Below are 23,290 nucleotides of genomic sequence, written 5' to 3' on the forward strand. Positions count from 1 at the left end.
CATAGGACATGTCTAAATTTAAGTCATTTTGTATAATTGAAACATGTGTCCTTTAATCAGCAAAACTATTACTGGTGGGAGAGGGTTGTCTCTTTCTGTACCCACACCCCCACCCCCTGCCTGAAAATAATTGATTTGCTTTAAGGTTGGCTAGAGTATTTAAAAAGAAAAAAATTGCGGTAGATCAGTTTGAAAGTCAGTTCTTAGCATTCTTACTAAGTCAGTAGAGAAACTGATCTTTCTTCATTATGTATTGATGTTGATATATCAACATTGTTGTTGTAAAAGATGATTTTATACAAGTTACTTGGTCAAGACCCATCACATTGTTGATGTTCCTGGTTTTAGACTATAGTAATAATGAGAGCACTTTAAAATATGGACAGCTCAGTAAATTTACTTCAGTATTCTCATCTTGCCTTTTCTGTGAGAAAATACAGTTTAACAATATAGAAATCTGGTCTTACTTGTTTCTTGTCTTTATTTTGTCTCCAAAGCAGAACATAGAGAAAGATCAAAGTTTAAGAGTGAAAGGAATGACTTGGAGAGCTCCTATGCGCCTGTGTCTGCACCGGCTCCGAACTCTTCTGAGCAGTACTCCTCGGGGGCGCAGTCTATTCCCAGCACTGTGACTGTGATCGCACCTGCGCACCACTCTGAAAACACAACGGAGAGTTGGTCTAATTACTATAATAATCATAGCTCTTCCAATTCTTTTGGTCGAAACCCACCACCAAAGAGGCGATGCAGAGATTATGATGGTAAAACTTCTCTTTTATATTGTACCCCAGAGTACTAGTAAAGTAAATGTTGCTAGTAGTACATACCATTTCATTACAGTCTGGATGTTATTAAAAGGGATGAGTGAGGAGGAGAATCTCTTTGGCATATGCTTCTTTACTTGTTGGATGTAATAGTTTGGCTCTTGTTAACAAAGTGTTCAGATTTGACCCTTTAATTTATGTTTTGTTTTCCTCTTTACTTCCGACACTGTAATTACACTGCAGAATTTGGTAGACACTAGGAATGGTCATTTTTTTGTGTGCTGTTTGACCCTGGGGATTTGTTAAGCATGTATAACCTACTTACAGTTTTAACTTGCTAACTTTCCATTTGAATGAATGGATTGGTGTTAATGTGTGCATTTATTTTAGTTTTTTATTATGGGAATATTTTAAATATTTACAAAAATTCACAAGGTAATATAATTAATCCTAGTGTATCTGTGACCTCATATCAACAGTTGTCAACTCATAGGCAGTCTTGTTTTCATGTATACTTCCACAGCTCCCAGGCTATTTATAGCAAATGACTAGACATCATAACATTTTTCTTTAAATATAGAATGTATATATTTTTTCTTTTTATTTATTTTTAAGTAGGGAATAGAATCACGTGATTCAGGCATTAACTCACCCCTACCCTGGTCTCCCAGCCCCAAAGATCTTCTCAAAGCCAATTTTATGTTGTCAGTTTCTTGTGTATCTTTCCACTTAATCTATGCATGTGTACATAAAAACATATTCTCCCCCACTCTGTTTTTAACATAAATGGTATTGTACTTTATACTATTTATACTTCATTCATACTATGCATTTTGTTTTTCTTTCACTTAACATTATTTCCTGGCAGTCATCCTATGTAAATATAGTAACTATAAAGAGCTTCTTCAGCATTTTTTTTTTAATACTTCTTTGTATGCTCTATGTACAAAAATGTGTTTAAACTTACGACACTTTTGGGATGTTTCAGATATTTTGCTGTTACAATTCTGCAGTGAATAACCTGGAACATAATACTCAGTTGAATAATTTAAAGTTTCAACTTATAGCAAAAATTGTTGCTTTAGAATAATATCATGAAAGTAGATAGTTGAAAGTAGGTCATCTAATTCACATTCCTTATCCTCTCTACCTTTGTTAAGTTATTTAAAATATCTGAATTTTTATTATGAAAACTCAGTAGCAAATGGGTTAATCTGATAGTGGTTGGTAGCCTGCTTTTGACCTGATTATTTGCTGTCTCAGTAAAGCATAGTGTCACAGTATAGCAAGTAGAGAGTACACCTGTTCCTACCTCAGGAATATGCAATGGTAACAGAATAACACTAAGAAGGCTTTAAATTCCTTGCACAAAAAGCACTCCATAAATCAGATTGGTGGATGTTTCAGGGAATTGTTTGCTGAACTCAGTGTAGATCATAGTGAAATTTATCTTTGATTCTTACAGAAAGAGGATTCTGTGTACTTGGTGACCTTTGTCAGTTTGATCATGGAAATGATCCCTTGGTTGTTGATGAAGTTGCTCTACCAAGCATGATTCCTTTCCCTCCACCTCCTCCTGGGCTTCCTCCTCCACCGCCTCCTGGAATGTTAATGCCTCCAATGCCAGGCCCTGGCCCAGGCCCTGGTCCAGGCCCGGGCCCAGGCCCAGGCCCAGGCCCTGGCCACAGCATGAGACTTCCTGTTCCCCAAGGACATGGCCAGCCTCCACCTTCTGTTGTGCTTCCCATACCACGTAAGTATATGTATAGTTTCTTTAGTGAAGAATATTTAAAGGAATCCATCCCTTTTATGTAACTTGACACTAGATTTTAAGAATTTGAAAAATAAATTATTAATAGAATTTGGAATATATTCCCATAATTAAGATGTTCTTCCCTTTTTTCTACCCAGTGTCATATTGCATTATTGCATTATTTATAGTACCTCCAAGTGTAAATTTTATTAGTAGTGCCCTAACCTATATTGACCTGGAGTCAAAATCTTGCTCGTTGATAGAAAGCCAGCATTTTGAAGAGGTCAGAAAAAAAAGAGTATGCCAGTAGTTTAGTGAAAGTTCCATCTTTAAAGGGGAGAAGGAAATGGCAACCCACTCCAGTATTCTTGCCTAGAGAATCCTGTGGACAGAGGAGCCTGGAGGGCTGCTGTCCTTAGGGTCGCACAGAGTCAGACACGATTGAAGCGACTTAGCAGCAGCATCTTTAAAGAAAATCTCTAAGAGAATATTGAAATACTCTTTAAAACATTTTGTTATGGGACTTTTCTGGGTTTTCTTCTTCCAGTTATATTAATCTATATACATACAGCACTGTATAGTTTAAGGTGTCAGCATACTGATTTGATTTGTATACATCATGAAGTGATTATCACGGTAAGTTTAGTGATCATCCATCATCTCATATAGGTATAAAATTAAATAGTAAAAAATTTTATTTTTCTTACGATGAGCACTCTTAGGATTTACTTTGTTAACAACTTTCATATACAGCATTGAGCAGTGTTAACTATATTTATCATGTTGTGCATTATATCCCTAGTACTTATTTATCTTATAATTGGAAGTTTGTGTCTTTTGACTGCCTTCATCCAATTTCTCTTCCCCTTTATGGAAATTTTTGAATACACACAGATGTAGAATAATAATATACCATGTTTCATCATCTAAATTCAATGGTTAATATTCATCTGTTTTTGTCTCATTTATTCTTCTTGCCTGCCCCACACAATTTTTTTTACTTTTTTTCCCTGAAGTATTTTTCAGATATCAGAGCATTTCACCAGTATGTACTTCGGTATGAATCTCTTTACTGATAAAAGACTTCCAAAAAAAAGGGGGTCAATATGCTGTTATCAAATTCACCAAAATTAGGAGAAATGTTTAAAAATGATCATTTCAAAAAAAACAGTTGCTAGTTGAGCTAAAACAGAAATAAGACTGAATTTTTAAAATATAACTGAGAAAATTCTGGAGCAGTCATTTTACATGTGTCGGTTCAGTTCAGTCGCTCAGTTGTGTCCGACTCTGTGACCCCGTGGACTGCAGTACACCAGGCTTCCCTGTCTATCACCAACTCCCGAAGTTTACTCAGACTCATGTCCATCGAGTCCGTGATGCCATCCAACCATCTCATCCTCTGTCATCCCCTTCTCCTCCCTTCTTCAATCTTTCCCAGCATCAGGGTCTTTTCACATGAGTCAGTTCTTCGCATCAGGTGGCCAAAGTATTGGAGTTTCAGCTTCAACATCTGTCCTTTCAATGAACACCCAGGACTGATCTTTAGGATGGACTGGTTGGATCTCCTTGCAGTCCAAGGGACTCTCAAGAGTCTTTTCCAACTCCACAGTTCAAAAGCATCAATTCTTCGGTGCTCAGCTTTCTTTATAGTCCAACTCTCACATCCATACATGACTACTGAAAAAACCATAGCTTTGATTAGACAGACCTTTGTTGGCAAAGTAATGTCTCTACTTTATAATATGCTGTCTACGTTGGTCATAACTTTTCTTCCAAGGAGCAAGTGTCTTTTAATTTCATGGCTGCAGTCAACCATCTGCAGTGATTTTGGAGCCCCAAAGTAGTCTGTCACTGTTTTCACTGTTTCCCCATCTATTTGCCATGAAGTGATGGGACAAGATCCCATGATCTTAGTTTTCTCAATGTTGAGCTTTAAACCAACTTTTTCACTCTCCTTTCACTTTCATCAAGAGGCTCTTTAGTTCTTCTTGGCTTTCTGCCATAAGGGTGGTGGTGTCTGCATATCTGAGGTTATTGATATTTCTCCCGGCAATCTTGATTCCAGCTTTTGCTTCCTCCAGCCCAGTGTTTCTCATGATGTACTCAGCATATAAGTTAAATAATCAGGGTGACAGTACACAGCCTTGACGTGCTCCTTTTTCTATTTGGAACCAGTCTCTTTTTCCATGTCCAGTTCATGTCCAGTTGCTTCCTGGACATGACGTGCTCCTTTTTCTATTTGGAACCAGTCTCTTTTTCCATGTCCTTTTTCCATGTCCAGTTGCTTCCTGACCTGCATACACATTTCTCAGGAGGAGTGTAAGGTGGTCTGGTATTCCCATCTCTTTAAGAATTTCCCACAGTTTGTGGTGATCCACATACTCAAAGGCTTTGGCATAGTCAATAAAGCAGAAATAGATGTTTTTCTGGAACTCTTTTGCTTTTTCGATAATCCAACGGATGTTGGCAATTTGATCTCTGGTTCCTCTGCCTTTTCTAAAATTAGCTTGAACATCTGGAAGTTCACGGTTCACGTACTGTTGAAGCTTGGCTTGGAGAATTTTGAGCATTACTTTACTAGCGTGTGAGATGAGTGCAATTGTGCGGTAGTTTGAGCTTTCTTTGACATTGCCTTTCTTTGGGATTGGCATGAAAACTGACCTTTTCCAGTCCTGTGGCCACTGCTGAGTTTTCCAAGTTTGCTGGCATGTTGAGTGAGGTACTTGCACAGTGTCATCTTTTAGGATTTGAAATAGCTCAACTGGAATTCCATCACTTCCACTAGCTTTGTTTGTAGTGATGCTTCCTAAGGCCCACTTAACTTCGCATTCCAGCATGTCTGTCTCTAGGTGAGTGATCACACCATCGTGATTTATCTGGATCATGAAGATCTTTTTTTTACATGTGTACAGAGGTATAAGAAAATACCTATCTGAAGACATTTAATGTTTTAAGAGTTGGCAAATTATTTGAAAAAATGGTTACCATTCAGTTTATTTAAGTGGTACTTTTTCAATTCTTTTTAAAATTTTTAATTTTTAAAATTATTATAGGCTCACTGGAAGTTGCAAAAATAGTTTAATATGACATCATGTACCCATTGCATAGCTTTCCTGCAGTAAAATTCTTTGTAGAACACATTTCATTAAAATTGATAAAGGTTTGTATACATTTAATGCATAGATTTGGTCAACAGCAATATGGTTCTTTTAACAGTGGGTTGTGAGTATTTAATGTTGTCACATAAATGGTATAATTGTAAAGCTCAAGTTGAGATTTAATTTCTCAGATAAAAAGGCATCTTTGATGTACAGAAATTCTCACAATAAAAGATCCTACGTCATTTGGGGGAACATATCTGTGTAAAAGTTAAATCTAAGAGTGTTGTTTCCCCCTGAACACTTTGCCAAGAAAAATTTCAAGGAAACAAATACCATCTAGCTTCTACAGTTAGCACTTTACTATCCCCTAAAGAAGGGAATGGCTACCTACTCCAGTATTCTTGACTGAAGAATTCCATAGACAGAGATGCCTGCTGAGCTACAGTCCATGGGGTCATCAAGAGTCAGACATAACTGAGTGATTCACACTTTCTTTTTCATGTTGTGTCATCATATATCTTTCCATCTCTCCATTTTTAGTTTTAACGCATTTCACAGTACATTCTAGACATAGATACACTCAAATATGTTTATCATTAATTTAAGAGTTCTATAGAACTTTATTATCATCCCAGAAAGTTTGTTCAAATCTCTTGGCCATTTTCTACTCCCAGCCTCCAGATGCAACCAGTTCTGCCCTTTTTCCACCCTAGATTAGTCTATTACAGAACTAAAATGTCATTTAAATTAACAATCCTCTGAGTGCTCAAGCCTGCTCATATCAAATTTCTTTATTCTGTTCTAAACCAAAGTAGGTATTTTATATGTGAATATCCTTATTGTACTTGGTGTAGTGAGTGTTTTTATTATGTAGCAAACATTACTGCTCTAGCTCTCCCTTTTTGTTGTCTGTAGGACCACCCATAACACAGTCAAGCTTGATCAACAACCGTGACCAGCCTGGGACAAGTGCAGTGCCCAATCTTGCACCAGTAGGAGCAAGACTACCTCCTCCTTTACCCCAGAACCTCCTTTATACAGTGTCAGAACGTAAGTACACATTTGATTTATTAATAAAATTGTTAGGGCATAGAAAAGCCAGACGTTTTCTCAGAACACTTAAAAAAATACAGTTAATTTCTATTTTAAGGACTATCTATACAAAATTATACTTGTGTTTACAGGGCAATTTACTGTGTGGTTATGTTCTGTAACTGTATTTTAATTTTGTGTGATGATGGGAGAGAAGGACAAGGCCTTCTGTATTGGAGAAGTCTGCTCTGCTATAGTGTAGCAACATTCTTCTGCTAAAGGAATTATATTTTGAAGCTTCTGTTCAAGAATTGTTCTTCTGATTGAATTTCCAAAGCCTAAGACTTACCTCCTAAGAGCATACAAAAGATCGCATAAAATACACCTAATTATTTAACTTGTAATGCTGAAACGAGCATAGCATCATTTAAACTATAGTATTTAGTGGTTAGACTATCTTGTAACATTGATGCTTAACTGTAATAATATGTTTTTCTTGAATCCTGTCTTTTATTTTTCATAGTTTTGGTTACTGTTGTTTTTAGTTTACAAAGGCTTAAAAGAAAAATTTCTTTCTTCAGAAACCTAAAAATAAAGTAGTTGGTTGTTAAAACTGTCAGACTGTGAGAATTTCTTTACAGAGCTAGGTAACTTTATAAATTCACCTTTTTTGTAACTGTGTTTATCATAAACATTTCTTCATCTCTGTCATGACCTAGGGAGGCAACTCAGGAAAGTAATTAAGCTTAGATTCAAATTCCAGTTCCATCATTTACGTCACTATGACCTTAGGCAAGTTGCTTAACCTCTTTACATCCTAATTACCTCTTTTGTAAAAAATAGAAATGATAGTAACATTACTCACCTCATTAAGGTTATTTTGGGGAAACATGTTATATGTTAATACATATAAAGCATCTAGAATAGTATCTGGCACCTTAAGCTATACATAAGGAATTATTGTTATAGTTTTGTAGTTATGATTATCTCTATAAATTTCAGCCTCTCCGAAATCAAAACCTATTATTTTCCTCTAAGTCTCCATTACCTCCACAATCCCTGTCTTTATTTGCTAATGTAAATAACACCCACCTAATCACTTAGAATTGAAAACCCTATCATGACTGACTCATTGCTTTGCTTTTTTATTTCTAGTTAATTGAAAAATTCTTCCTCTTTTTCTTAGATGCATCCTTTTCTCTTTCTTCCCGCTATGGTTTCTGCCCTCATCCACACTTGAATCACTTCACATTTTTATTATTGCTGCAATCTTTTTGACTCCAATATATTTTACTCCCACTTTCCCTCCACGTTACACCATATAATGCTGCTAAGCTAGTTGCCTGAGAGAACCAACCAGGACAGTTCCTATGAGAATTCTTCAGTGCTGCTGTTCCTCCTGTGTTCCGCTATGCTTTCTCAGGACAGAAACCATATATGATAGTTAAATAACTAGCCATTTTGTTTTACTTTTAGTGTCTCACAGTCTTCTAATTACTATAGTATCTTGTTACGGTGCTTATTTTACTGCTCTCTTTTTTTAATTATGGGCAATTTCAGACATATATAAAAATAAAGAAGGTAGTATAATAAACTCCCATGTTCCCATCACTCAGCTTCAACAGTTACCAGTCTTGTTTCATCTTTCCCCTCCCTAAATCAGCTCTTAGCATTATTTCTTAGTGCTTTTGGACTTGTAAATATGAAAAATGGGTTATTTATCTGAAAGTCTTTTGCAGATGACACATTTTCATATTGTTAAATTTAGCATTTTGACTCATAAAAATTTCATTTTGTTTTTAATTTATAAAAAAAGTGGCAATTACGATTTATTTTGATATTGTTAAATTTAACATTGTGATTCCATTTGAATTTTTCCTCCAACATTAGATTTTATTTTCTACTTCAGATGTATATCTAATTTTGTGGCACAAAATCCAGCAATTTTTTTTTTCAGCTTTTTAAAAAAATTTCTGTTGGAGTATAGTTGATTAACAATGTAGTGTTCGTTTCAGATGTACAGCAAAGTGAATCAGTTACATTTATACATATATTCACTCTTTTTTTTAGATCCTTTTCCTGTATAGGTCATTACAGAGAATTGACTGGAGTTCCTTGTGCTATATACTAGTTCCTTACTCGTTATCTATTTTGTATATAGTAGTGTGTATATGGCAATTCCAGTCTCCCAGTTTATCCTCCCTGTCCCACACTTCTCTTTTTCCCCTAGATAGTCATAGGTTTGTTTTCTATATCTGTGAGTGTTTGTTTTGTAGATAACAAAACAAAATATTTCATTTTGTAGATAACAAAACAAAATATTTCATTTGTACCATTGTTTTAGATTCTACATATAAGCGATAGCACATGATTATTTGTCTTTCTCTGTCTCAGTTACTTGACTTAGTATGACAAAAGCTCCCTTTTGGTTTTAATGAAAAAATATTATAAAAAAATTGTAGTTAAAAAAATTATCATTAATATTCACAGCATAGAAAGTGTGTATAAGTGAAGAACAGCATATCATATGATAGTTGTGAAAATTTAATCAATAGGGACCCAAATAAACATAGATAAATGAAATCTGGTATTGTAGAGGTAGGAATAGGGTCTGTTCAATGCTCGGTACTGGGAATATGAGTGAGAGATGATTTTTCTCCGAAGAAGCTAAAAATCTAATAGTGGGAAAGAAATATGTCAAAAATTACAAACTCACAAAAAACCAATTACAGTGTATTTTGGTGTTAAAAATAAAGCAACAGAGTGCCTCAGAAATACATGTAACAAAGGAACTAATTCTGCCCGAAATAAAACCTTCATCTAGTCTAATTGTCACTCAGTTTTGAAGAGCACAATTGGATGTTAAAAGAAGAAAAAGAATTTCCCCACTGTATAACTGTGTAGGGTATATGGGGCTCCTGGCAATGCTATTTAAAACTTAATGGCAGGTATGGTTATAATTTAGAAAAAAACATGAAATTTGGTTTTTGTTGAATTAAAATGTCACAGATACTCTGAAAAGGATTTAAATAATGAAATACAGTTGGAAGTGTATGGAAAAACACCTATTAAAAACAACTATTTCCTTTGACATACTTAAGCATTTTTACCCAAATTCAGAGTCGCCAGTTTAGTGTATGGTTTTGGGGTTTGAGGTTTTGTTTTGCTTTGTTTTCACAGGACAGAACCATTTTAAATTATATTTCTTTAAATTTGACTTGTTTCTTTTGCTTCTTTGAAGAAGATGTAATAGAAATATTTTGTACCTGCTAAGCTCCTTGTATTGAGTGTGTGAAAGATTAGTAGTAGAATATAACAGCCTAAAGATTGATTCTTAGGTTAAAGGCAGTTGTCAGTCTTCAGGTGAATTTACATAAATTACTTTTATCTTTCAGAGAATATATTTCCTATTAGCTGTGTACGATTATTAAAACATCATATTCTTAAACTTGAGATGCCTCATTTAATTCTGTGAAGTACATAACATTTTTCTGTGCACAGTCACAGATTTTGATGTCTAGAAAAGTCAGTCTATGGAGTCATATATTGTCTAGAATTTCTCTCCCCTCATGTGTTACTTGGATTTGTTTTGCATTAGTTGTCATATTGCCCATTTCAAATAATGTCTGATGAATATCAAATAAAGGTATTCATCCTAAGAAACACTTAAATGTCATTGGGATGCAGTTAGTAAATAAACTTTCATCCATTGTGTTAAGTATTGAGTTCCTACTATGTGCTAGGCACCATTTAGACCCTGAAACTTTAAAAAGTATGCCAGGGACCTTGGATTCTAATAGAGAGGACACATAACAAGTATGGCCAATAATTGGAAGGTATAGCTTTCTATTTTCTTCTGATTGAGCTTTCAGTTTAAAACTCATCTTAAGACTTTTTTTTCCCTTGTGAATACACTTGAAGACAAAGTCAGGAGAATTACAAAGAGTAGCTAAAATTTTAGTTTGAATAAAGACTATCTTCAAAAGACTAGAGTTAACATTGTGTGTGTGTGTGTGTGTGTGTGTGTGTTGCTCAGTCATATCTGACTCTAAAGAATGAAAATATTGCTATCAATCAGACATATAAGATACATGAATGATTTACAATAGGAGCATGAACTTAGGAGACTTGCATTTTGAAATTATTCAGTCACTCTACACTGATAAAAACTAAATTGAATCAGAATCTGAAAAAGAATATATGCACACACCTATATTTATGTTTAACTGAGTCAAATTGTACATCTGAAATTGGCACAGCAGTGTAAATCAAATATATTCCAATAAAAGTTTGAGAAAAAACTAAAGTGAATGAATCTAAATTATGACTGGCTTATCTTCACCATCATTATAACCAACTTGATTTTTTTAAACTTTTTATTATGGAAAATTTCAAATATACCTAAGAGAATAAACACTGTAGTAATCGTCATTACTCAGTTGCTGGTTTCAACATTTATCAATGTATTGATTAACCTTGCTTTATCTGTAACTCACTCCTGACTTGATTATTTAAAAACAAGTTCCAAACATACCATTTCATCTATAAATCTCTGAAAGATAAGGGATAAATACACACACACAATTACTATACTTTATCACAGTCCCAAAATATAACAGGTATTATTGTCAAGTATCTAATCAGTGCTCATATTTCCCAGTTGTATCATAGACATTCCTTTATATCTGGTTCATTTGAAGATGAATCCAAGCAAGGTTACACATTACATTTAGTTGATGTGTTTCTTAAGCCTTTGAATCCATAACAATTTCTCCTACCTCTTTTTTTCTCCCTTGACACTTACTTGTTGAAGGAGCAGATAATTTGTCCTAAAGAATTTTACCATAATCTAGACTTGGCGTATCTTGCATCTGCTGGTGACATTTAATGCATTCCTCTATTCCCTGTTTTTTTCTGGAAATTGGAGATTTATCTAGATGTAGATTAATAGGGTCACATTTAGGGTTTTTTTCCTCCTTATTTTGCATGAATGTTGTACTGATGGGGTTTTGTACTTCCTACTGCAGTATATACCTGGTGTACAATATCAAGTTGTCTCCTTTCTGTGTTACAAATATTGATCACTGTGTACAGGTGTTTTCATCCTGATCCATCCTTTCAAAAAATTGCTCTTGGTTGTTTGTGATCCCTGCCCAGTTCTCTTTGCTTTATTGGGGGCTATAAAAATGTGATACTCTAGTTCTGTGATTTCTTCTACATTTATTGGCTGACAGTCTACAAAGTAGAACTTGGCAGTGTTCACCATTTGGTTAACCTGAAATGTACTTTTTACGGGAAAGACAGGATAAATGCTTCTGTCCTTTAATTTATCAGTTTTCAGAAAATGAGTTTGTTTCCAGAGGGACCACTGTACTTTTTCTAAGTATCATTATGAACTCATGGATTTCTAATGTTTGGTATATTTCACCCCATTGTGGCCTTTTTTGGTGTTCAGATTGGCTCTTATTTGACCATGGGAAGCCTCTTCATGTTGGCTTCTGGAGGTTGCTTTGTTGTATTTTTTACATGCTGGTGTTTGGTAGCCATCTTGCTTCTGGAGCATTATATGAAGGTGTACCAGACTCATCGTACAAGTTTTCTATCCAGACCTAGAATCAACCTTTTACCTAAGGAACTCTATTTTTCATATAGTATTTAGAGATCTGAATAGATGTTAAAGAAAATCAGGCCTCATTTGAATAAACAGCCATCTTTCTGAAGTGTAGGAATGCATGTTCTTTGTCATTCATTTTAAAAAGGCATTGTACAAACTAGCCTTTTAGTTTCTCATTTACTTTGAGATAGTTATTAATTAAATACACATGCTATATGAAATGCTTTATCATAAATTTAAGCTAGTCATATGAACTGAAATTGTACTTCCCATTTTTCTCTTTAGCACATGACTTCATTCTGCAAGGAATTCTCTGCAGTGTATCATGCTTCAGCTATTTTCAGATCATTGAGGATATGTTAGATTGCATTTGCAATGTAATGATTGATCTTTTTTCATGTAAATTTTGAAAAGATTGGTGCTAAGCACACAATTATGTGGTCCCCTTATACAATATGATTTGCCACCTTTTCTCCATGTATTGGAAAGTATACCATATCCATTTCTTCTCTACATTTACTGTGAAATCAAGTGGTTGCTTTTGACTTCTTATTAAAGTGTATTAAAAGTCTTCTGGAATTTTACAACTTTATAACGATATTTCATCATATTAAAAAATCTAAATTTACTTTGTCTTGTGTCACATAGTGAATGTCTGACTTCAGATACAAAATATTGAGTAAATCTTAAAAATAGGTCTCATATGGAGTAGTAAATGAAAAAGATACTATTAAATAACCAACCAAAGAGAGGTTTTGCTCCTTGATACCTTGTCTTTTTTAATCTTGTTCTATATAATTTGGCTTCATTGTTTCTGCCATTTTTGCATCTATAAATTCTAAATGTGCTTTCTTTCCAAAAGTGGTCTGTAATATCTGAGATACTTTATGTGTACAGTGGCTAGTCTGATCCTGTGGGATTTTGTCCTCTTGTCTGTTTGTTGTCCACCTACTTACAGGATAGCAGATTTTCACTGTCTTTATGTTTTTCTTTTGAATGTTTCTTATTCTCTGTGAGAGTATGCTTGTGGTGGGTATTTTTTTTTTTTTAATTCCTTTATTACGTTTTTTTTTTTTTTTTCTGCTCCCAGATAGGGGAATAGTTTGTGCATACCTGAAATTATATGAATTTGGGAGGAGTGTTTTTATCTTTTTTAAATGGATATGACAGCTTTTATAACCACGTCTCCCTGAATATTAAACTCTACATGAATAATAGCTCAGGGCTCCTTTGTCAATAACTTGATATAGTTGATCAGTTTCTGGTAAGATCAGCATGTAGTTATTCCATTTAAGATGATAAAAAACGGACATTATGCAGTCACACTACCTAATTCGTACCCTTTCTTTATACCTCAGTGCATCCTACCCAGTTGCATGTCTCTTTCTTGAGTTAGAAAGAATATTAATAGCATCTTTCTCAAGTACTATTCCCATTGGTGTACTTTCTCTGTTCTTGGCTCAAGTCTCAGGAAGTAGATCATTACTTAGAGAAGCTTGTGACTCTCAATCCCAGCTGCCCTCCTGTTCTTTCCTCTGTAGGACAGCCCATGTACTCTCGTGAACATGGTGCTGCTGCATCTGAGCGACTTCAGTTGGGGACACCGCCTCCTCTGTTGGCAGCTCGTTTGGTGCCACCTCGAAACCTCATGGGATCCTCCATTGGGTACCATACCTCAGTCTCCAGCCCCACCCCTCTGGTCCCAGGTAAGCTTTGCTACAGATGGCCATCCACCTCTGATCTTTTGTACCATAAACTGGCCAACCTAAGAGGTGACCTGGTATCCTGATCTGCTCTCACAGATTCCCATTAAAGCTCCCAGGTGGTTTTGTTTTCTGTTTCTGTGCTCCTTTGGTTTGTCCCTAGTGCCCCTAGATGATTAGGCCTCCTATGTGTCTGTCATCTCCGGTGTCCTTTGTATTTACTTTCTGTGCCTCAGTAACTAAGGTCATGCAGTTCCTTGAACTAGTTTTTAATCCAGCAGATAGGAACAGTATCTACTTGAATGTTTTCTAATCAGTTATATGTTACAAGAAAAGCTAGGTTAATTTTTTTCTAAAACAAAACAAAACGTGGTTTTTTGCTGATCATGGATGAACATGTGTTTTTTCCCCTCTGCCCCTGTTGTATGGAATGACTGTGTATAATGATTTCTTGAAAACTCTTCCCTCCTATTGACATTTTTGAAGATACGTGGAGTGCTTTGAGGGTGTCTCATGAGGTTTTTAACATTTTTCACTTTGCCTTTAGATCTCAGTTCATCATAATTAACTAAAGGACCTTCAGTTTTCTTGGGGTTCTGTGTGGTCCCAGGAATTATTAGAACAAGGCTATTTGATTATATATCTTCTTTAAAACTTTTTGCAGCCTTAATGTAGGAGATTTTTCTGTCAGGAGTACCAAATTGTATTAATCACTGGAAACTTTTTAATTATAATTTGCTGATCTTATACTCTGAATTACAGAACTGATTGGCTAGTAATAAAAATGTAAAAGGTACCTTGTCTTGTAGCTAAAATCTAATATGAGCCACAAAGGAATTTTTCCGTTAAGAAAAAAAAGAGCTGCAAGGATTTATAAATGCATTTGAGAGAATGTCTTCACTCCATCTTAACCTTTCTTTGATTCTGTGTAGGATGCAGAGGATGTTTTGGAGATGAACACTTTCAGAATGCTTTTTCAATGCTTATAAAATATTTATTTAACATTAGAATTTTAGAAATTAAATTTTTAGTAATTTCCCTGGTGGTCCATTGGTTCAGACTACATGCTTCCACAGCAGGAGCTTGGGGTCCATCCCTGGTTTGGAAATTAGGATCCCGCATGCTGTGCAGAGAGTGGCCAAAAAAAACCCAATTAAATATTCAGTTGTAGAGAAAATATAGAGAAGATGATAAAAATGTGTTGATGAGGCAGGTGGTAGTAAGATAATGATTACATTTGTAAATATAAAATTTAGCTTATTTAGCTGTTTGAAATACAACATTTAAAATATATTTTACATATGAAATTGACTCTTTTCTCTAGTTTAAAGTGCAAATAGCCAGGGACTTCCCCAGCTGTCCACTGGTTACGATTTCTGCACTCCTTATGCAGTGGGTATGGGTTTGATCCCAGTTGGGGAACCAAGAGTCCACATGCTGTGTAGTGTGGCCAAAAAAAAAAATGCAGATAACCAAGTTAATAGATTTATTGTTTCTCTTTTAATTAAAAGAATACCTAGAAAGTGGTGAGACATGAGTACAGAGGAAACTCAGTCTTTTGTATATGGTGTTTGTATATGTGAACATTTCTATTAAAAATGTGCAGTGAAGTTTTAATTATGTGATTATTATAGAGGACAAAAATGACATTAGGTAAATGAATCCAGAAACATATCCATAATTCAGAATGGATTTGCATGTCTGTATTTTGTGACTGGATTTACTCTTAATTCAAAGAGAAATACATGTGGGTTGATATAATTTTATTTGTTGAAGAAAATACATTTTTGTGGTTATTTTATAATAAATTGTTTACTCTTGATTTTTACGTGTTCTGTTGTTTTGTTTTCCCTCAGATACCTATGAACCTGATGGTTATAATCCAGAAGCTCCTAGTATTACCAGTTCTGGTAGATCTCAATATAGACAGTTTTTTTCAAGAACGCAGACACAGCGCCCAAACTTGATTGGCCTAACATCTGGAGATATGGATGCAAATCCAAGAGGTGATACTGCCTTTAACTTTTTGTCATACTAAATGTCATTTGGGCATGGCATTTCTGACCTCACTGAGGTCTAAAAATTCTTTATCTCTGAAGGATATTATGTAATGATCTCTCATAAATGTTTTTGAATATCTATATCCAAATATTACTTTAAAGCTTTAAGCAGAATATATTTATTTTTAAGTAAAAGTAATACTAATGTTGACTAATTGCTCTTTTTGTAGGACTTTAGGCTATTCTAGGCACTGTGCTGGATGTTAGATGTAGAAAGAGGACATGATCCCTCTTCCTCCAGGAATAAAATCATTTAATGGCCTACTTTGTATTTTAAGAGCTATGCTTCGTACTAATAACACAGAACTTAAAACACTGTAATAAAATTATTCTTTGACTGTTGTTAGTGTTCATGATTATAACCGTATGTTAGGACCTTTATAAAGTATAGCCACAAATCTTAAAAGATTAAATGCAAGTATTGCTTTTAATATGGGTTAATATCTCCACTCAAAACAAATTTGGTTAAAGAGTTTGATGAGATTCCGGTTTCTTATTATAGTCAGATTTCTGGTATTTAATTTCAGTTTGAATGATTGGCCATGGGCCATCCTGATAATATTTTCCAGATTTACTTATCTGGTAGACATTTTCCTGTTCTTACCTACTTATCCTGATTCTGTTTACTATTCTTTACTTCCATTAATAGTACTATTGCCACTACAGGTAAACTCTACAAGACTAAACCAAATGCTTTTTAATACATTATTATCTCTCGTATTTCTTACCACCAACTCTTAAATGAGGTACTATTAATATTTTTACTCTTCTTTTTACAGTTAAAGACACTCAGGCCAACTAAGAGAGGCTAGATTAATTAGCTCATTAATCTAATTCCAAAGAATAGGCTCTTTCTTTCTGTGCTATAAGGCATATATTGTTACCAAATTAGTGGGAAGATCATGGGTTTCAGCCCCACAGTTGTTATTCTTTGCTATTAATTTTACTTTTGGTGGAGTTGCTAAAAGTCATGAAGAATACTCAGAATGTAACATGTGTAGTTTTGCGTCGGTATTTGCTTTTTTTGTTCAGCATACCTCTTTCCACTGACAACCTGTTGTAAGGTCAGTGTGTTAATACAGTGTTGGGTTGGTGAAAGTTAATATATTATGGAAAATCCCAAACAAACTTTATGACCAACCCAATATTTTATTAGTCCTAACTATTGTGAATGAAATGTGTTAATTTATAATACTAGCTTTGAATTTTCCTTTCAGCTTTTAAGTTTGAATAATTTTGAAGCTACAAATCAGAAGTGCGATAAGCACCTAGATACTTTGACTTAGATTCACCAGTTGTTAAGGTTTTATCAGCTTTGGGCATGAATGCTCACTTGTGTGCACTCCTCTCTCCTTCCTTCCCTCTCCCTTTACATTTTTTTTCTTGAATCACTTGAAAGTAAATTTTGGAGATTAGTCTACATCTGAGAAAAAGACATAGTACTATATAATCACAATATTGCCACATATAAGAAAATCGTAATTTCATAGTAATATCCTATCCATGTGAACCTCTTATTGAATCATATAAGAAGATAAATATTCCACTCTGTTTATGGTCTAATAAATTTGATCACTTACCTAGAGCAGTAATTGTTTAGCTTTCTGTTGTAAAGTAAATAATTTGTAGAGTGGTACTTTGGCATCAGGTTAAGTATCTCATTCTCCAACACTGTTAAACTGATTTTTTTTCCCCTTTCCATTTATGATCCTAGCTTGACTCAGTCATTAGAGTTGGCTAGGACTTTTTAAACATATATATTGTATCTTTAAAAAAGGAGGAAAGGGAGGCAATTGATAATTTATTCTTACTGTTAAACATTTCTGAAAAGGAAGTGGTAGTATTAGGTACTATTCACAGTGATTTTTAACTTTTGGACTAAATATTTTAATCATTTGAAATTCCCCAAATATAATGCATTGCCAGTAATGTTAATTTTTGTTTTCAACAGCTGCTAACATTGTCATCCAGACTGAACCACCGGTTCCTGTTTCAATTAATAGTAACATAACCCGAGTAGTTCTTGAACCTGATAGCCGGAAAAGAGCTATGAGTGGTTTGGAAGGGCCACTCACGAAGAAACCTTGGTTGGGAAAGTAAGAGAATTTGCCTATTAGTAACATCTAATTGATGTTTTTGGCTTTTTGCTTGCATTAGTAAATTTGTAGAATTGAGTTGTCATTAATATTAATTTTCATTCTATGTGTATCAAAGCTAAGGTTCCCAGAGGCATCATTAGTATGTCTTATATATTAAAAAGTCAACAGAATATTGATAACAGATATTAATAATTTCTAGGCCTAGCCCAGTTTTATAATTATTGAGACATCAGTCTTTCTTTGCACCTGTTCTCTTCTTATGTAATAAGGATAATGTGAAAGTTACCTACTAATATCTGAAGGATGTTAAGTGCTTATAAAAGACAGTTGAATAAATATAAACTTATATTCTTTGCTGATTATCTCTTGCCTAGGGCATAATGTAGGAGATTATTCAGATCTGTTAATATTCCTTTCAGACAAGGGAATAACAATCAGAGTAAACCAGGATTCTTGAGAAAGAATCAGTATACAAACACCAAATTAGAAGTCAAGAAAATCCCTCAGGAATTGAACAACATTACCAAGCTCAACGAACACTTCAGCAAATTTGGAACTATTGTTAATATCCAGGTAGGTGTGGCTATGTTGGTGACAGAATCCGTATATATAATGTAGTTTTTAAGGATTTATTTCTTTTTGGCTGCACTGGGTCTCCATTGCTGTGTGGGGCTTTCTCTTGTTGTGTAGGTCTCTTTGTTGCGGTGTGCAGGTTTCTCCTTGTGGTGGCTTCTCTTGTTGTGAAGCACAGGCTCTAGGTACATGGGCTTCAATAGTTGTGGCACCTGGGCTTAATAGTTATGGTACATGGGGTTAGTTGGTCTGTGGCATATGGGATCTTACTGGACCAGGAATCGAACTTGTGTTCCCTGCATTGGCAGGCAGATTCTTAACCACTAGACCATAATGTATCTTTGGAAACAGCTCACTTTTGCTTAAGCAAATCAGTGATTAGTTTGATCATCTCTGCTATGTGTTTTAAATCCCACCATGTATTTGTATGCCCAACTTTACGTTGAAATTGTGCTGAATTTGTCCTCTGAATGCATTTGGTTTCTTTCTGAAACTCTTCCTGAAAGACATTGGGCTGGTTATTGTATCTTTGTTCATAGTTTTATGTCTGGACAAATGACTTTTTTTACCAGCTTTAGTATTCTAACTAGGTAGTGAGATTTTTGGTAGTTTCTAAGATTGTATTTTTGTCTACTGAACTGGCTTTTGTGAAATATTAATTGATTAAACATGGTTCTAATTGTGAGAATTTTAGATACTAAAATTTAACATCAGGTAAATCATAGCTTTTATATTTTGCTATGTGCTTGTGAAGTTTTTGAATTTACCAATTTGGTGGTTGAGTGTTTTGCTGTAATTGAGGGTAATAAGTAGAAGATGTGTTTAAATTGGTATTTCAGTCAGTTTACTTAGTGTTGCCATCAAATCAAAATATAGTTTACCTATCTCTTAACTACCTTTTTTCTCTTAAATTGTTCTAGGTCATTATTCTTTATGGCATTTAGAAAAAATAGGTAGCTTAATGTAGATGAGTATATTAGTCGGCTTGGGTTGCTATAATAAATACCATAGCCTGGAACCCAAGGTACTAGCCTATATGGATCTTGGTTTGCAGATGGCACCTTCTTGCTGTGTGTTTACGTGTTGGAAGGAGAGGGAGGGTAAGAGACAGAGAGATCTCTTCCTGTAAATTCACTCGTCCTGTCTGATTAGGGTCCTGTCCCTTAGATACCATTTAACCTTGTTTACCTCCTAAAAGCCCTGTGTCCAGAGGCAGTCACACTGGGGGTTAGGGCTTCAATGTATGAGTTTAGTGAGGACATAATTCAGTCCATAGCAGTAGGCCATAATTTATATAAACACTATTCTCTGGGGAAATTTACTTTTTTTTTTTTTTTAATAGAAACAATGCTATGGTAAGGCTCTTTCTGGATAAACTTTTTTTTCTTTTAATGACACATTGCTGAAATTAAGGAAATTTTAAAACTTTTTATTTGAACAGCCAAATTGATACTCCCAAATGCAATTTATGAGGCCTCATCAAAACTATAATACAGATCCATTAAAAATTTTTAGACCAGTTTCATAAGTGAAAAATCGTACTTACTTGAATTTGCTTTGTTTTTATTCCTACGTAGACTCTAATTTATATACACCATTTGCAATACTTTTGCATTTACCTATCCACTGTCTTTGCTCATTTTTTTAAGTGAAGGCAGTATAATAATGCTTTTCCAAACCTTTGCTTGTTATATATATTAAAATTACTTTTTCATTTTGTCATTTGTTTTGTTTTTGGCTTGTTTGGACTGACAGTGGTTTAAGATTTTATTTGGTCAAATCTGCTGTTTGTCTTTATGGTCCTGCATTTATAGATGTGTTGTAAAAAGGCTTTCCAGACCTTCAGAGTATACAGATATTCACTTCTTCTCCCTGGGTTTTTGTGGGTTGTTTTGTTTGTTTATTGTAAAACATTTTCTGTCTCTGAAGTTTATTTGGATGTAAGATATCAGGAAGGAATTATTATATCTTTTCTCAAGTGGTTATGTAACATCACTAGGATTATTTATTAAATGATCTAGTATTCGTTCATATATAATATTGAAATACATATGTTACCTTATAAGAGATAACTATCTTTATTTACATATACTTCACAATGGATTTCAGCAGGCTGTTTTCTGCTTTTGAATTCTTTATCAGTAATTTATATATTTACTTGCCTATCATCACTCATTTCTGTGTTTTGTTGTTGCTATTGTTTTTTCTTATAGGTTGCTTTTAAGGGAGATCCAGAAGCAGCCCTCATCCAATATCTTACTAATGAAGAGGCCAGAAAAGCCATTTCTAGTACTGAAGCAGTTCTAAACAACCGATTCATTCGAGTCCTATGGCACAGGGAAAATAATGAGCAACCAGCACTACAGTCTCCAACACAGCTACTCCTGCAGCAACAACAAACACTTAGTCATCTGTCACAGCAGCACCATCACCTGCCACAGCACCTTCATCAGCAGCAGGTGCTGGTGGCCCAGTCTCCTCCCTCATCAGTACATGGAGGGATTCAGAAGGTAATCTGGGGTTCACAGGGAATTAAAGGTCCTTTTGGCCTATCCTCTAGATCATTGTTTCTCAATTTGTTGTCTTTGGTCTTCTACATCAGAGCCAGCCAGTTTGGTTTGTAGGCCAGCAGCATCTGATCTCCTAGGAGCTTATTAGACATGTAATTTTGGGCTTCACCTCAACTTACTGAATGGGTAGGGCTCAGTAATCTGTTTTAATAGGCTGTCCATATGATTTTTAGGTACCTTGAAGTTTGAGAAGCACTGTGCTAGAATCACATACCTGGGTGCACATTTTTGGGTCTTACCTTCTCACATCTACAGAGTCAGTCTCTAGGTACAAGGCCCATAAATCTTCATGTTTAAGAAATACCATCTTCTCAACACTCAGTTACAATAACCATCCACCACTGAACAACCTGAATCTAGAACAACTTCTTTGTTTTGTGTTAGAATCAATCACTCTTATACCCACCCTCTTGTCCTATTTTTTCTCATATAGAAATATTCTGTTTCTTTGAAAACTGAAATGGGAGCCCAGGAGACTGGGATTTTGTCTGTTTTATTTGTTCTATCCCTGGTGCCTAAAACAAGGCCTGGCACATAGTGCTCTAAACATATTTGAATGAATAGATGAACGAAGGAAAGAGCAAATCACCCTGCAGTAGAACTATTCAGACATTGATGATATTGATAATCTCCTAGGCATTCTTTTGTTTGAATTAAATATACTCAGAATAAGAAGCATGTTCCTTAACAGAACCTAGTATTAACTCCATTCACCATCCTGTTTATTTGCAGTTAAGTTTTCATTTCTTTTGTCTCTGTCCCATTTCATGTTAGGTCCTGAAGGTAAAGGCTTTCCCTAGGTGTTGGCTAAATGGTGTATAAAAGTAATACAGTCACCTCTGTGATCCATTAGACCCCGTGCTGTTAATGCAGCCTGAGATTGTATTATGTTTTTAGGGTGGTCTTATCACAGTTACTCCTATTAAACTGTCAAAACCCATAAGTCTTTCAGCATTACATAATTGAAGGGATCATTGAAAAATTACTAATTTTATTTGTGAGTACATACACATATATTTGCATTATGTTGTGATATATTTCAGACATCCAAAAGAGTATGGATAATAACAGTCATTTATATGTCTCCCTCTTCACTTAAAAAAAAAACCTTATAAATAATAGAAGCACTCTACCTTCACATTCCTGTGTCTTCCTCCCCAGGGTAATCAGTCCTAAATTTGTATCATTCCTAGGCATTTAAAAAACTTCTGCCACAAATGTATTTATTTTGTATATGCAGATAATGAGCAAACCGCAGACATCAGGGGCATATGTTCTTAATAAAGTTCCTGTGAAACATCGTCTTGGACATGCCAGTGGTAACCAGAGTGATGCAGCACACTTGTTGAATCAGTCAGGTGGTGCTGGAGATGATTGCCAGGTATATATTTCTGTGAACCTTTGCATATATTTAGAATTGGAGTTGTTCAGTGACACAAAGAAATTAACAGATTGATTATCACCCAGATTTGTAATGTCTTCGTTCTTCAATCAAGATAGTTGTGACATCTAATTTTAAATTTGGCTGGTCAACTTCCCTAAATTTCAGTGATTGAGCCAGAAATTTGCTAAATTTTCTTTCCCTATTCAAAGCTAAGTGGGAATTTGAGAATTTTAGCCATTTATTAATAGATGTCTTTATTAATCCATTTCTTTAATCATTTGTCATGTTTAATTAACATCATGAAGGGGATTCAGTCATAATCAATTGAAAAGTCAAATTTTGAAATACGATTTTAACTAGTTTCCTTTGCTTTTGAAAATATATCTATATGGCTACTCTCTAGAATGGTGATTGTTTTTTCCCAAGAGAGCTAGGAAAACTAAAAAAGAACAAGTGGGGATAGCTTTCCTAGATATTAAAAACACTGTGAAGTCTGTACAACTCAAACAATTTGATACTGGCACATGAGAGAGCACTAAAACAAAATCTGAGACTGAGATTTATAGACTTAAGAATAGGGATATATAACCTCCAATTAAAATTAATTTATATTAAAAAAAAGAATAGGGATATATTA

At 34.7% G+C, this 23,290-nt stretch overlaps 1 protein-coding gene across 4 annotated transcripts in view; it reads left to right on the plus strand.

The window, feature by feature from the left end:
- The window catches only part of RBM27 (RNA binding motif protein 27), a 65,474-nt gene that overhangs the window by 20,574 nt on the left and 21,610 nt on the right, over positions 1–23,290 (plus strand). The window contains exons 6-14 of one of the 4 annotated variants that reach the window (XM_005209576.5): positions 498–761; positions 2,230–2,517; positions 6,534–6,668; positions 13,806–13,970; positions 15,824–15,973; positions 17,979–18,123; positions 18,546–18,699; positions 20,913–21,209; positions 22,510–22,650. In XM_005209576.5, coding sequence (XP_005209633.1) covers positions 498–761; positions 2,230–2,517; positions 6,534–6,668; positions 13,806–13,970; positions 15,824–15,973; positions 17,979–18,123; positions 18,546–18,699; positions 20,913–21,209; positions 22,510–22,650 — 1,739 coding nt within the window. The remainder of the gene's footprint in view (positions 1–497; positions 762–2,229; positions 2,518–6,533; positions 6,669–13,805; positions 13,971–15,823; positions 15,974–17,978; positions 18,124–18,545; positions 18,700–20,912; positions 21,210–22,509; positions 22,651–23,290) is intronic. The other 3 variants (NM_001193172.1, XM_024994218.2, XM_024994219.2) reach the window with 3 other exon arrangements.

The sequence above is a fragment of the Bos taurus genome, chromosome 7 (genome assembly GCF_002263795.3).
Source record: "Bos taurus isolate L1 Dominette 01449 registration number 42190680 breed Hereford chromosome 7, ARS-UCD2.0, whole genome shotgun sequence".
NCBI lineage: Eukaryota > Metazoa > Chordata > Mammalia > Artiodactyla > Bovidae > Bos > Bos taurus.